Source organism: Mytilus galloprovincialis, chromosome 6, assembly GCF_965363235.1.
Source record: "Mytilus galloprovincialis chromosome 6, xbMytGall1.hap1.1, whole genome shotgun sequence".
In the NCBI taxonomy this organism is placed as follows: domain Eukaryota; kingdom Metazoa; phylum Mollusca; class Bivalvia; order Mytilida; family Mytilidae; genus Mytilus; species Mytilus galloprovincialis.
The window spans coordinates 78304203-78321465 of NC_134843.1; the positions used below are offsets into that span (position 1 = coordinate 78304203).

General features: G+C 31.4%; 1 protein-coding gene across 1 annotated transcript; it reads right to left on the reverse strand.

The window, feature by feature from the left end:
* Positions 1-6666: 6666 nt before the first annotated feature.
* Positions 6667-17197, reverse strand: LOC143080414 (thymidine kinase 2, mitochondrial-like). Its single transcript, XM_076256250.1, has 9 exons — positions 17048-17197; positions 13348-13397; positions 12500-12574; positions 11730-11783; positions 11068-11157; positions 10824-10897; positions 9844-10012; positions 7702-7782; positions 6667-6879 (listed from the first exon to the last, which is right to left on the reverse strand). Exons 1-9 carry the CDS (start codon positions 17169-17171, stop codon positions 6796-6798), a joined length of 801 nt encoding a protein of 266 aa, XP_076112365.1. The 5' UTR covers positions 17172-17197; the 3' UTR covers positions 6667-6795.
* Positions 17198-17263: the final 66 nt, after the last annotated feature.

Sequence of the window (17263 nt, forward strand, 5' to 3'; positions counted from 1 at the left end):
AATGTGAATGTCGGCAATTTTGGATATATCGTGAATGCCAGTGTTAATTGGTGGAGCAAGCCGCAGAATCCTGAGGGAACCACCGAACTTCGGCAGAAAAACTTGCACTCCTAATCAATTAAGATTAAAATTGAGAATGGAAATGGGGAATGTGCCAAAGAGACAACAACCCGACCATTGAAAAAAACAACAGCAGAAGGTCACCAACAGGTCTTCAATGTAGCGAGAAATTCCCGCACCCAGAGGCGTCCTTCAGCTGGCCCCTAAGAATGGAAAGCTCTTGTCACGTAATAGGTTCAAACTTACAACCTCGATGTGGAAAGATCAATGATAAAGTACATGAATTCCTTAGACCACTCCGCCACCGAAGCCTGAAATTGACAAAAAAATAATACGAATACACGTGATCATGGAAAAAAATAATAAGAAAAGTGGCAGGAAACCCCAAGAGGACAACAAAAATATCTAAAGACGAAAAACACCGAAAAAACAAACAAGTCACAAAACAATACACGGAAAACAAAAGAAAGAGCAACACGAAACCTACCAAATATTGGGTTCTCCTGAAGGGTAAGCAAATCCTGCTAAAAAATGACACCCCTAATGTTGGTCCTGTTTAGCACAATTTCGATGATGAAGCTTTTTCAGAGATTGGATTAGAGGAATAATTTATTGATGTAAGTCAAGGTTCAATGGTGACTTGACTGTATCTGAGTATCATTTATTTCAAATTCAAGTAGATGGATGCGTTTGATAAAGTATGAAATAAAATGTAGGCGAGCTACCATAACCTACATAGCAAGGCTAGAGGGTATGTTAGCTTCTTTTTATTTTTTCCTGAACTCTAATGTATGTAGTCTGGCAGGAACATACTGCAAACTAAACGTGTTAAGCAAAAATTTGTATCAGCAAAAACACTACTCCAATTTCTGTCCACTGGTCAAAATCAGGTGTTTTGACAAGTTCGACAACAATTAATTGCGATCGTTAGCTTCCGCCAATGCTTTATGTTTCAGAATTATTATAATTTTGATGTAAATGAACGCATAAAGCAATAAGTTAATAAGTCAGGTCAGCACCACATGGAATCCTTCGACCATTTGTAAGATGTCGTGATTGGGGATCCTTCATTTCTTAATCAAGCTGAATTCTTCGTGTTTTAGGTCATGTTCTCTTTTCTTTATTCGTTAAATAAAATTAAAAATGAAATGGGGAATGTGTCAAAGAGACAACAACCCGACCATAGAACAAACAGCAGCAGAAGGTCACCAACAGGTCTTCAATGCAGAGAGAAATTCCCGCACCCAGAGGCATCCTTCAGCTGGCCCCCTAAACAAATATATATACTAGTTCAGTGATTATGAACGCCATACTAAACTCCAAAATGTACACAAGAAACTAAAATTAAATAAAAAAAACAAGACTAACAAAGTCCAGAGGCTCCTGACTTGGGACCGGCGCAAAAATGCGGCGGGGTCAAACATGTTTATGAGATCTCAACCCTCCCCCTATACCTCTAGCCAATGTAGAAAAGTAAACGCATAACAATACGCACATTAAAATTAAGTTCAAGAGAAATCCGATTTTGATCTCATAAGATGTAACCAAAGAAAATAAACAAAATGACCATAATACGTAAATAACAACAGACTACTAGCAGTTAACTGACATGCCAGCTCCAGACTTCTATTTAACTGATTGAAAGATTATGTCATCATCATATGAATATCAGGCACAATCCTTCCCATTTGGGGTTAAGTATCATACCATCATAACATATACATGATATATGAGAAGAACATAACCCGTGTCATGCCAACAACTGGTTTTTTTTTAAAATAAATGCGTTTAGTTCTTATATAGTGAATCAATATTAACGCCAAAATATGCAATCTTTTATGACCAGACAACATTTACTAATTTTTCTTTTAATTTTAGCTATCTATTTTTTCTCTATTTATTATTTATTTCTCTCTATTTTACTTAATTCTATAAACACCCATCCAGACCCTTACATATGATTTGCCACTGTCCCAGTCTAAAGATGTTCTGAAGAAAATTCGTAAAGGTTTCCATTGAGAGTCGCCATCACGAATTGTTCGTCCAAAAAAAGGTTATATCACAACTCACTAGCTACACAGTTTTGAAGTCCTAGATCCTGAGATAGAAATAGTTGTCTTAATCTGTAATTTTACCAATTGTGTGATTTTAAGTGAGTGTGATTTCACATAGTTGATGTTGCATTCATTGCAAGAGACTTTAACCCTGATGATGAACTAATAATTGGTCTTATTTGTACTTGTTTGGCTTTAAAACTTTTTTGATCTGAGCGTCACTGGTGGGTGTTATGTAGAAGAAACTCGCGTCTGGCGTATTAAATTATAATCCTGGTTCTTTTGATAATTATTTGTAGTTTGTATGATTCCCTCAATGTCGGTAGCATTACCTCGATTTATAAGATCTAATTAACCTGATTATTGATGTCTTCAAAATCATTAACTACGTACCGCATTTAAATGAATACCCCACCGATATATCTGGTATCCAAGTCAAACACTGCATGTCAGACAGGAGTTTTGATATTTTGGTTTCGTTGATATACATTCTTTGATTTTTGTATAATTTTGTATGATTTTTGTATGATCTTTGTTATATTTTTTGTAAAATCAGGTTCAATCCACCATTTATTACATTTGAAATTGCCTGTACCAAGTCAGGAATATGACAGTTGTCCATTCGTTTGATGTGTTTTATCATTTGATTTTACCATTTGATTAGGGACTTTTTGTTTTCAACAGTATTTTTGTGATTTTACTTTTTTGGCATCTTTTAGTTTGATAAGAACTGCATGTGTGGTCTGTAGGAAGCAGTGCTGGTAGCTGATCATTAATGGCTCTTCAGAAAAGATCAATCTTTGCTGATGTTTTTTATCAAGTAGTTTAATTCAATTATAGATTAACACAGCTTCTAAATATAATACGGACCAGTGTTATTCAAAGACTTCACTTCAAAATGACTACAATATTTTTAATGTACTACACAAACTATAATAAGACGATGAACCATGGCAGAGAAGTGGGCAGAAAAATCTTCATGAAATTAATGAGATGTACAAAGGCTATATCACTGAAATCACATAATTACAAACTTTTTAAACTATACTGATTAATCTATTTATCTAGAAAAAGAAACGCAACTGTCACATGTGTGTTAGTCAGGTAGACAAGACTTAATCTTGTTAGGAAATGAGATGTTTCAATTATGCTACAATTGTATATTAAATCTTTTGGTCTTACCAGTGGTTCCTAACAAACTTATTAAATTACCAATACTATCCGCATTGAGGAGGCTGCCTCATGGTACCTAACAAACTTATTAAATTACCAATACTATCCGCATTGAGGAGGCTGGCATCATGGTATCTAACAAACTTATTAAATTACCAATACTATCCGCATTAAAGAGGCTGGCATCATGGTACCTAACAAACTTATTAAATTACCAATACTATCCGCATTGAGGAGGCTGGCATCATGGTACCTAACAAACTTATTAAATTACCAATACTATCCGCATTGAGGAGGCTGGCATCATGGTACCTAACAAACTTATTAAATTACCAGTACTATCCGCAATGAGGAGGCTGGCATCATGGTACCTAACAAACTTATCAAATTACCAATACTATCCGCATTGAGGAGGCTGCCATCATGGTACCTAACAAACTTATTAAATTACCAATACTATCCGCATTGAGGAGGCTGCCATCATGGTACCTAACAAACTTATTAAATTACCAATACTATCCGCATTGAGGAGGCTGGCATCATGGTACCTAACAAACTTATTAAATTACCAATACTATCCGCATTGAGGAGGCTGCCATCATGGTATCTAACAAACTTATTAAATTACCAATACTATCCGCATTGAGGAGGCTGTCATCATGGTACCTAACAGTAGCAGAGCATTTCATAGCAAAAGGAAGATTATAACTGTTCATGCAATATTCCAGCAATAACAAGAATGTGTCCAAAGTACACGGATGCCCTACTCTCACTATCATTTTCTATGTTTAGTGGACTGTGTAATTGGGTTAAAAATTCTAATTTGACATTAAAATTAGAAAGATCATATCATAGGGAACATGTATACTAAGTTTCAAGTTGATTGGATTTGAAGTTCATTAAAAACTGATTTAACCAAAAACTTTAACCTGAAGCAGGACAGACAGACAGACGAATTAACAGACGAACGAACGGATGCACAGGCCAGAAAACAAAATGCCCCTCTATTATCGTAGGTGGTATCGTAGGTGGGGCATATAAAAAGCTATATATCAGGAATCTGATGTACAGTAGTTGTCGTTTGTTTATGTAATATATACGTGTTTCTCGTTTCTCGTTTTGTTTATATAGATTAGACCGTTGGTTTTCCCGTTTGAATGGTTTTACACTAGTAATTTTGGGGCCCTTTATAGCTTGTTGTTCGGTGTGAGCCAAGGCTCCGTGTTGAAGGCCGTACTTTAACCTATAATGGTTTACTTTTTAAATTGTTATTTGTATGGAGAGTTGTCTCATTGGCACTCACACCACATCTTCCTATATCTATATTTCTCAATTGAAAGGAAAATAAACTTAAAATAGAAGACAAAGGAACAGAGACAAACTTGTTTACCATGCAACAGTGAATTTACAAAGTAGAGTTATCAATTTCTAATCCTTCAGAAGTATTGTTTCTTGCATGTAACATAGACTCCACTTCAAAGATAAGCCTTTTTGTGCTGCGACAGTGTAAAGGCAACACCAAGCAAGCACTCAGAGACAATATCTCAGACACATTATACTGTTATCATACTTGTCAGACTTTAAAATTGAAATAATTCAACTATCTCGATTGGATAAATCTGATAATCCACTGGTATCAATCATGTCAATGTAGGAATCTATATTTATCAACTCATATTTCTTATCCATTTTTTTATTTCCATACATTTAAATAAAAATACTTTTCAACAAATAAAAAATTCCTAAACAATAAATGAGGTATAATATTGAAAATTTTGAACACTTTTGTTAAGTCAAAATAGTAAAGAAATCAAGACTTAAACTCAATGTAGTGTATATTAAAGTGCAGACTAATTGTACATATTCTTGTGTGATTCTGACAGTTTTGAGAAACATTGTAGAGTTGAAATGATAAACTAAAAAAACATGCAATCTTACTTTCTATTCCATTATTAATTAGAACTACAACTGAACATTTAGGAGTTTTAAAATATTCTAGAAAAATGTATTTCAAATTTTTAAAACTTATATTTTTTCCAAAATTGTTGTGCATAAAAGCACTGGCAAAAGGAAGGCATTGTGGAAAAAATATGAAAGCAGTAATGAATATTTCAAGCTAAATTTTTTATCAAATTTTTTACTCAAAAATTGTTATTGATCTTTTTTCTTCAAGTTTCTAGTTTTGTCTAGTTTCTGATGTTTTGATATAAGCTGGGAGATAATTTATGAAAAAAAAACAAATATTTAAAGTTGTCTTTTAACCCTATTTTAAAGTGACTATAAAATAATAAATAAGTTAATAGATGAAATTTATCTCCTTTCCCTCAGATTCATGTACAAAAAATGTAATAAGATTGCCCCTACATATGTCAAAGTTTCAATTTCATCTGCCAACAAATTAACTCAACCTGAATAAAAAAAGAAAGAAACAAGAATGTGTCCACAGTACATGGGTGCCCCACTTGCAGTACCATTTCCCATGTTCAATGAACCGTAAAATGGGGGTAAAAATCTTATTTGGATTTAAAATTATAACGATCATATCATAGGGAACATGTGTACTAAGTTTCAAGTTTATTGGACTTCCACTTCATCAAAAACTACCTTGACCAAAAACTTTAACCTGAAATTCACACTACCATTTTCTAAGTTCAGTTGACCATGAAATTTGGTTCAAAAGTCTAATTTGGCTTTAAAATTAGAAGGATCATATCATAAGGAAAATGTGTACGATGTTTCAAGTTGATTGGATTACAACTTCATCAAAACTACCTTGATCAAAAACTTTAACCTGAAGCTGGACAACCATACAAAGAGACCGATGGACAAACAGAGGCACAGACCAGAAAACATAATGCCCCTCTACTATTGTTGGTGGGGCATAAAAAGTAACATTACCTCACATTTATATCTAAATGGCAAGACATTGCTTTTAGAGCTTATTATTTATTTCAACTAATTTCAAGAGAAATTTGAAATATAAATCAATTTGAAACAGTAATGGTTTCAATTGTACTGCACCAGATTGGGCATTTCACCAATCAATATCTTTTCAGATTTAAAGATCTGGGACGTACAGATGTACAGATTTACTTATTTACTGATTTACAGATATACAGTCTGACATACTGACAGACACAGAGGGTAAAGCTTAATGATCCCTCACCTATGGTGGTGGCATTAATATTTCACCTAACCTCTATGAAGTTTATCTATCATTCCCATTACATTTAATTTGCATTAAAAATCCATTATTATACACCAAAAGCACAACATCTAGTAGCCCATTAAATAACAAATATATCAGATACATTGCAAGATCTGTCACCATAGCAATGGATATATGAATCAACAGGATCACTAGCATTTTCTTCTATGCTGCTGCTGAGAAACACAACCTCACTGTAATGTCATATCACAATCATGATGTATCCCAACTTGAAGCTGTAAGTCTTTCTTTACACTAAGTTTATATCATTTGGTAGTGATAACATTGTTTGTTTCTGCTTCATCCACTGTCACACATAATTTTCTTTCTATTTTCTTCAAATACTTTGTGCATGTAGTCCAATTCATAATTAGCATCTAATGTCTGAAACAAATAATAAATAAATGAGTTTTGTCATGTTCTTAATCAGCCCATGTAGTAAAACACTGCTTCAATATATATACATAATGAGGTACTGTAAATGGCTAATCCTAACAATTTAATAATTTTATTAAAAAAAAAAAAAAAAAAAAAAAAAAAAATCAAAGATAGGTAAACAAAATATTTACGCATGTAATACTGATTTGTTTGTGTTATTAAAATTTGCTGACACAAAATGTAAGAAATTATTTTAAAATAAGGAATTTATCTCCCTCATGCAAAGCTCTGAATCCTTTCACAGATTTGGCTATACTTTTTGGACCTTTAGGATTATAGCTTTTCATCTTTTATATAAGCTTTGGATTTCAAATATTTTGGCCACGAGCATCACTGAAGAGACATGTATTGTCGAAATGTGCATCTGGTGCAGGAAAAATTGGTACCGTTAATGTTACAAGACGGTATACTTTTCACCTGACTTTCGGGTAAATTTTGTTTTGAAATCATGTTTGTGCATCCAAAACAATGATTCAAATGCATACATTTGAAACGATAATTTTCATTTGACGTTGACAAATATATTGAAGGGTTAGATTCCAATTTCTACCAGTCTGTTATTAAGAAAGCTCTGTGTTGCTAGGAAAACTTCCTCTCAGAACTGCAGCTATATATCAAAGTAAGGTGGCAATCTGATCTAAGTATTCCGAAACCAAGATGACTAATGGAGGTGTAAAAACCTATAGATGTGTGGCGTATATCAGTAAGTGGTCAATAACTTCAATTCAATATATAGGCTATATATAATATAATAAAAGTGATACATACTAGTACTTTACATGGAACTGGAAATTTTCTTTGATGTATTAACCAATCTTCATGTAGATTATGTAATGTTTGTAAGTATTCCTATAAAAAAATAATAAACAAATTCATATAATGATCTATTTTTAATGGTAATTAATTGATCATAGCATGTTAAGGGTTTTGTTGATGGTTTTCAGTAATTGTAAACATTCTTTGAAATTTTAAAATAGTTTGTTGTTTGGTTTGTACTTTGGTTGTTGTTGTTTATCATACGGTTATTTTCAAGCAAAGTACTCATCCTGTACTGGTTTTTGTTGTCTGTTCTTTTATTCACTTTAAGGTGGTACGTAACACTACAGGGAGATAACTCTGTAAAATCAGCAGAACGTTTTAATGACGTTGTGTTGTTAAGGGAATATCAAGCTTCTCAATGATCAAAATAAGTTTTTGTCAAACTGCTATATAACCAGTGTAATTTTTCTGATTAAACGGTTGGTTCAAAGTTTTTGAAATTTTTATATTTTGTCAAAGGGTCAAACTAAATACTTTGTCAAAATTTAAAGAAAATTAAACGAGCCAAATTAATTTTAGTTCAGGTGTTAGGTACCACCTTAAATAAGGAATGACTGTAATATTTTTTCTGTCTATGAAGAAATAACATAAAAAATTTGGTGCACACTGAAAAACGCGCGTAGCGGGTTATTTAACAGTGTGCATCACATTTTTTGTTATTTCGAATAGACAGAAAAAATATTACAGTCATTTCTTATAATTTAATTCTAAATTCCATTTTAAACCGTAGAAAACCATGAAAAAACGTTGATGACGTCACAGTCACATGACTAAATTATGTCTATGGGCTCATAACAAAATAACGTCAGCATCAGAAGACGCGTTACATCCAAAATTAAATTATATAACTTTGTTAGTTCACTGTCAGAGCAAGATAAAAAGAGGGCTCATGATTCTAAACATTTGTTTAATGCCACTTCATGTTTAAAAGCCTGTCAAATTGAAGGAACCTCTGATATTAGATGTTTTCTTTGTTGCATTTGCCATATATATATGTATTTTTTTTTTATTATATGAAGAATTTAGTGTTAGTAATAAATATATGATATTTCATGCAGTAATATTTTTTACCAAGAAAGCCCAAAATGGATGTCTAATTATTTCCTGAAGTTATAAAAAGGTCAAAAGTAAACATAAGATCTATAATGGTTAACTATGTAAAACTACTATATTTTTGTGTCACGTATGTAACTTAATTAATGTGTGTAACTTTCTTAGTGTCGCATGTGTAACTTTCTTAGTGTCACATGTGTAACTTTCTTAGTGTCGCATGTGTAACTTTCTTAGTGTCGCATGTGTAACTTTCTTAGTGTCGCATGTGTAACTTTCTTAGTGTCGCATGTGTAACTTTCTTAGTGTCGCATGTGTAACTTTCTTAGTGTCGCATGTGTAACTTTCTTTGTGTCGCATGTGTAACTTTCTTAGTGTCGCATGTGTAACTTTCTTAGTGTCGCATGTGTAACTTTCTTTGTGTCGCATGTGTAACTTTCTTAGTGTCGCATGTGTAACTTTCTTTGTGTCGCATGTGTAACTTTCTTAGTGTCACATGTGTAACTTTCTTAGTGTCACAGGTGTAACTTTCTTAGTGTCACAGGTGTAACTTTCTTAGTGTCGCATGTGTAACTTTCTTTGTGTCGCATGTGTAACTTTCTTAGTGTCGCATGTGTAACTTTCTTAGTGTCGCATGTGTAACTTTCTTAGTGTCACATGTGTAACTTTCTTAGTGTCACATGTGTAACTTTCTTAGTGTCGCATGTGTAACTTTCTTAGTGTCGCATGTGTAACTTTCTTAGTGTCACATGTGTAACTTTCTTAGTGTCACATGTGTAACTTAGTGTCACATGTGTAACTTTCTTAGTGTCACATGTGTAACTTTCTTAGTGTCGCATGTGTAACTTTCTTAGTGTCACATGTGTAACTTTCTTAGTGTCACATGTGTAACTTTCTTAGTGTCGCATGTGTAACTTTCTTAGTGTCACATGTGTAACTTTCTTAGTGTCACATGTGTAACTTTCTTAGTGTCACAGGTGTAACTTTCTTAGTGCAAAGTGTGTAACTTTCTTGGAGTCAAATCTGTAACTAATCACTCACTATTGGGATTGTTTGTTCTTCTTTCCTTTTTCGTTTTTTAATTCTGTCATAAACTATTTCTGGAGTTGTCTGTAGGTATACAATCAGATCTAATGGACACTTGTGAAAATCTAAAATCCAATCAAACCATTCACTTAAAACTGCAAACTCTAAATCAGGCATTTTACCGCTAAAAAATAGAGCATACAAAATATGTAGCCGGAGTAGTAAATGTAATTTAATCATCAATGAATGAGTTAACTGAAGTTCATATCTTTTGCATGTTTTCTAGAACTGTGGAAAAGTTCACAAATGATAGTTGAAGAAATAATTAAATTTATAATTGAAACACACATATTTAACTGTAAGCTCTTTAAGTCTTGGTCATTAATGATACCCTGTTACATATATATTTTATTGACAGGAAATTGATCAGCAATGTAATTGAAGATGCATCTTCACATGAAGACTGATACCATATGTTTAGGTGCCAATACATGTAGTTTCAAAAATAGTGTTTATGTGTAAAAATATGTGTTAGAATTCATTAATGAGAAAAAATATTAAATGTACCACATAGTAAACTATGCTGATATGATGATTGATACCAAATTTCAGAAAGTTCTTATTCCCAGTTTCTGAAAATTGAGACACAAATTTTGTTATGGTTATTTTGCATATTATGTGAAGAATATGCAAGAATTTGGTAAAAGAAGATTGATAAACATAGTTGAACCATAAAACTGCAAAGCATGTTCACAAAAAGCCAGAAAAAAATTTACACTTAAACTTGCAATTAGTTGAGATTTGTTGCTCCCTGTTGTAGGCCTCTCTGTGACCTTGAAATATAGAACAGCAATTAAAGTGCTGTTCTTTTGTTTTCTGTGTTTTTTTGCTGTGCATAAACTTATTTTGTGTCTTCTTTTTCATTAATAATCTTTGCCATAATAATCTTATACAGTTGCTTAAAACTTTTTTCATTTCCTTAAACAATCTTTTACCTGTTATGCAAGTTCTCTACAAAACAATACTTTGCACTATATATTGACCTTTCCATCAATTTAATTGGTTTTTCCTACAAACAAAAAAAAACCAAATTATAATCACAATAGAACTATTTGTTGTATTTCTCAATAATGCTTGTTTTTAACTATGGATCTTAAAACTAATGAATATATTTTACATTCAAAAGATCATCTTTAACCTTAAAATATCTAGAATATAGAAAGGTCAAAGGTTACTAACCTGTGATTTGACATGATTCTGTAACATTGTCAATTGTACATATGTCTGGAGTGTTAATGACCATCTTGTTGGATCTTCATACATCTTGGCCTGTTCAAAATACACACGTATAATAATAAACTATCAAACATTTGGCTGTATCTTACAAAACCTTCAAGAACTTTGGGTACTCAATGATCTTCATCTTTCTGTCATATTTGACCATTTTCAGTGGTGGATCCAAAATTTCATAAAAAGGGGCTGACTGCCTATGATTGGGCCAATTCCAGGCTATGCTTCTGTGATTTCCTATATAATCAACCTAATATTTCCCGCAAACACCCCCCCCCCCCCCCCCCTTCCAATCTGCCTCTGATTTTAACTTTTTTTGTTTGAACGTCACTGATGTGTCTTTTGTAGACCAAAGGCAGATCTGATGTACATTTGTACGAAGCATTTAATCTGGTATCTATATTGAGTTTATATTTTAATGTAGATTTAAGGTAAAATAAAAATGGAATATTTGCTGATTTTTTCTGGTCTTCCTTTTTTTTTTAAATATACCTAGAGTAGAGCATTTCAGATAGGTTTCATAAATCTAAATATACTCATATCAGCATAACATATTTTTGTTTTACTAGAATCTACAAATTGTAGCTCAATATGTTAAATATTATACATACTAAAATATTTCCTCCTTGAACATTTCTCCATTTGTTTACAGGTTCTTCTATCACCTACAAATATATACATGTATATCACAATTTATCTTGATAAAAGAAAAATATTAAAAGGGAATCAGAAGAAGCCTTCATTAAAAAAAAATTTCATTATGCATCTTTGCTATTTTCAACATAAGCTGATTTGTACTTCAACATGGAATTTTTTTTCTAGGACATTTATTCTGTTAATTATTGGTCGAATACAGATTTTTTTTCAAAATGTACATTATTAAATCCATACATTTATTTAATGTTGAAGTTGTATTTAGAAATCATTTTACTGTTACAAAATGATAGAAATTATTATAAATTAAGGAATGTATCTCCCTCATGCAAAGCTCTGATTCCTTTCACGGATTTGGCTATACTTTTTGGACCTTTTGGATTATAGCTCTTCATCTTTTATATAAGCTTTGGATTTCAAATATTTTGGCCACGAGCATCACTGAAGAGACATGTATTGTCGAAATGCGCATCTGGTGCAAGAAAATTGGGACTGTTAATTTTATTAAAGGATGTTTGGTTTAATCTACATGTAGAATAAGATAAATTCATCCTATGCTTCATGTTATGTACCCTATATTATTGTTGTTCAATTATATAGAATAACAATCTTTAAAACAACTTTCAGAATCTTGGGTCAACTTAGCATATAATAGATGTGAGAAAAAATTGACAGGCATTTATATAAAACCCTAATTTTATAGATTAAGAAACATTTTTTCACATACCTCAACATCATGTGTGTCTTTAAAGTATTCTAAAAATGATGTTTTACCACTGGCAATGTTTCCTTCTACACATATCTGTAAAAAAAATTAGTGTAATCTTTTATTACAGAAATATTGTAATATCAAAGTTCATAAATATTATATCACAATAAAAATACATTTTATATAGCATTCTGTTAAACATGTGAAAATACAAATATAATTGTATAATGCTAAATGCAAGTGCTTTAATATTCTATGTCTATAAAAATATGCATGATATCATTTAAAAAGAGTTGTCTCCACCTGAAATAAATTCAATTTAGACAATTTACAGGTTGTGTTCATATACCAAGAAAACATTGACTTTTTGTTTGATTCCTATGAATTATCGTCTGACATGCAGCGGATATCATGCCTGAATTTGTCAAAATTATAGAAACTCATGTTTGAACATTTTTGTTAATGTTTTAATATATGTGTATTGCAGTCTTAATAGGTATTCTTTATATTACATTAACAATACATATAAATAAAGACAAAGTATAAGAAACTGGACCATGAACCACCAGTAGGTCGACTTTCACATGTAAATTGATGCGTAGTTAAGTCATTATTTTTAAAGTTGAATATTTTTTGTATTTGAAATCTTTGATTAGTTTTTTCTTCAATTACATTATTTACTTACAGTAAAAATTGAAGCAATTTTTTAATGCAAAAATCTTTATAACATCTTGATAAAAGCTGCTCTTGCCAAATGTCAGAAAGAAAATACCAGATTAATTAAATACTGTGAGAACGAACAGCATTCAAACCAATGTAATAAAAAATTATAATGCAATCTGCTCTATATTTTACATTAAACTTACTGTGAACTTTTGATGGTGTCCATTTTTCTTTGGCAACGCGGACATAATACCTAGAAAATAAAGTGTGATAATGTTGTTATTCATAAATGACAAAAATAAACAAAATAAATACTAAATACTAACATCAGACAAATGAAATCCTTAAAAAGTTTTCAAGATGTCAAAACCTGCCTTAAACATTTTTCTGGTTTGCAAACAGTTTTTAATTTGAGTTCAACATTTAATCTCAATATATTAACAAAGAAATTTACTACTGCAGCACATAAATGTGAAAGGCCCTAAATATAGTATGTATAGGCAGTATTTTGTAAAAAAAAACACACAAATGAAACTTTACTTTAAATGAATATATATGTTACAGTAAATAGGTGAAATTAGGAATTACACGTAATTACTAAGCATTTCAGTAAATACCTGTAATCACTAGCCAATTTAGTAATTACATGTATTTACTAGTTGATTCAGTGATTACTGGTATTTACTGATTATTTTTGTCATTTTTACAGCTATTTACTGACTTGATTTGTTTGTTTTAAAATTAAAGACATAATTCAAGATACCAAACCAGAAAGTAAAGGGATAGGGATTTTTAGGGCTCATACTTAAGGATTAAGGAATATAAGGCACATCAAAAGTGCATACTCTTTAGAGTTTGTGAATCGAAACTGGAAAATGGTGGTTTAATACGTTTTGAAACTCCATAAAAATCAGCATGCAAGATATAGATATCAATCCAAAATTTAGAAAGACATTTGAGGGAAGCTTGAAGTGATATTGATTTGAAAATTGGTAAAAAGTTTTATCCAGACAAGTTATAGATGAACTTGGAGTTTTGTTTCAGGCTGATGATTTTGTGCAGAGTTGTGGTCCTTGAACTTTGAAAATTAACTCCACACTTACCCCTTATGCTTGTAATAATTGATTTCAGTATTGGTATTAAGTTGACAAATTGCAGATCAAGTTCAAATTTAGTTTATATCTGATGATTTTCTACATAACTTATATATTCATTTTGTGACATATATGACAAAAAAAAAAGCAATTTAAAGCAAACACTGATATACATTATAACACAATAATATAAATCATGATTGATGAATAAATTGAGTTAAAAAAATCAGGTGAGCGATTCAGGATCTTGAGAGCCTATTGTTTATATTAATTTTGCTTTTCAAGTTGCCCAATGACAAAAGTCAAATTCCCTTTTCTAAATAGTTCATCAGTTTTCCTAGTTTCTCGTTTTTATATAGGGGCACTGTTCTTTTTCCCAATTGAATGGTTTTACACTAGTATTTTTGGGAGGCTTTTATAGCTTGCTGTTCGGTGTGAGTCAAGGCTAAGTATTGAAGGCCATACCTTGACATACAATGGTTTACTTTAAAAAAAATTATGTTACTTGAATTGAGAGTTTTCTCATTTGCATTCATACCACATCTTCCTATATCTATTAACTATAAAATTGAGGAAAGTGTCAAAGCGACAACAATGACTTCTTCTGTCGGACATTTGTGATGAATCTAATCTTTTTGTGGATTGAATAAGTCACCTTAAAATTTCACCCCTTTTGTTGACATTATTTTCATTTTGTCGAGCATGCATGCGACTCTTATCGCAAAAACGCGAGACACAGCGAACCAACCTATGTTCCGTCATCAGCGGCTAAATTTTGATAACTTTCTTAAATTATCCTGGATTTCTACCTAACTTGAAAAGAAGCTTGTTTATGATCATAAGACAAATATTAAGAGGTAAATTAATCATGTAAAATGAAATCCTTTTTTTCCGCATTTTATTATACATGTTATATTGAACTTGTTTGTAGTTTTCATGCCATTTAACATTAACTTTTCACTATGACTGGGTTTCCACCAAACTTGGACAGAAGCTTGTTTATGATCATAAGATAATATCTAGAAGTAAAGTTTGTAAAATAATACTTTTATCGTATATTACTTATAGCTGATCTTAGTTTTTTTCCAAGTTAACATTAATTTACATTCAAAGAGGTCCAATTATTAACTTGCAAGTGCACAAGTCATCAACCAATGAACCATGTTTCTCAGCATATTTAACAAAATAGAACCAGTGAGATTGCCTGCTAAAAGTGAATTCTAATATCATTATAATTAATGACTTTACAACACAAAAATCATGTTTAATTTGCTATATATTTCGTAGCTTATGCACCAATATCAAAAACAACACTTTAGGTTGATCACTTTCGAAGAGTATTCACTGATCTTCTAGTAGGTATTCCCACAACTTTTGATCAGCTGACCATATTACAACAGTGTTTTAACAGTTAGTAAATAGGTGTAAAAAATCATTTAAAAATTAGTAATTACTTGTAATAACTGGGCAGTTTTAGGAATTACTTGTATTTACTAAGTGCATCGGGAATTACATGTAATTCCTAAATTTTAGTAATTACATGTAATTCCTAATTTCAACTATTTACTGTAACATATATATAGCATGAAAAGTAACGACATGATAGACATATGTGTTGAATGTCTTGAAAATTAGATACAACACTTATGATTTTAAGTTTTTTTTTATTTATTCATCTATGCCCAAAAAGTGCAAGACATGATTTACTATGTAAGGACTGTATAGCCAGTCAAGGTCGTTAAAAACTTCCATCATCATCATAGATTATTGTGTATTTTTTGTAAACTGTTTCGCTTTTTATTTTGATGTTTATTGTTTGTTTAAACTTGTATTGCCACATACACAACAAAAGTTCAATGACAATAAACATGATAAAATTAAATTGCATTTAAACATAATGATGTCTTATAACTATCAATGGATGTTTTCAGTCTTTATGAGTAAATTGTTGTGAGTACTGTAGTAATTAAGGGTTAATTGATATTAAGGATTATTAAAGAGTCATATCTTATTTTGTTAGGCTATAGTTCTCCTTTTATTGATTCTTAGAGGTTGTTTTGTCCTCTGGAAAATTCTTTGCAAATAATGAAATTACAAATGTCTGTTCCTTTTTAAACAAATATTCTTTACCATTTATTCTGTTAGGGACATATACAATGTATACTAAATAGCATCAGTGGCGGATGAAGAAATTCCATACATGTAAGTGGGGATCCACTTTGGTAAAGCTTCAGTGATTCCCTATATATTCAACCAAATTTTTCACAGGAAAGGGGGGGCAGACCCCTGTCTCCCCTAAATCTGCCTCTGAGTAAAGAAAAATTTGAAATATTCCAGGAATATATGTATATATTGTACATTGTGTAGATGGCAATTATGTGGATGATTGTGCTGCTTACAGTAATAACCAAGTCTTTGCAAAAACTCATATATTTCAAATAATGTATTGTGTATCCTTAAATAGGGGAACTTAAATATATACAAATATGACAGATATATTCCCAGCTACCATGCAGTAAACAAAACTGCAAGTGTAATATTTATTCCAGTGGAAATTATATTATGACTATTTTGTGACACTTTCTGTCATGTATTTCAACAGAGAAGTAAATCATATATCTATCTATAGATTTAACAAAGGATCAATATAAGATCATATAATTTTACCTTTAAATTAATTTGCATTGTTTATAATTGACAATGTGTAAAATTTAATACAATGACTTTTTATGTAACATGTGAATATATTTTTAACCACGTGTTTGCTGTTAACTGGATGTTTATACACACATAAAGCATATTTGTTTACGTTTAGAAATGCTCTTTCTGTTATCTTCCCTGTTAACTAGTCTTGAAGCCTTCCTACCAAATGTACATAAACTACGGACAAGACACCTTTTGAACAAAACATTTTCAATAAACATAGCTGACATGGCTTAATATAACGTAAAACTTATAAATATCAGCCAATTAAAAACGTAGAAAGTGTTTGATAAAACCAGAGAATATCGGAAAATCGTTGTGG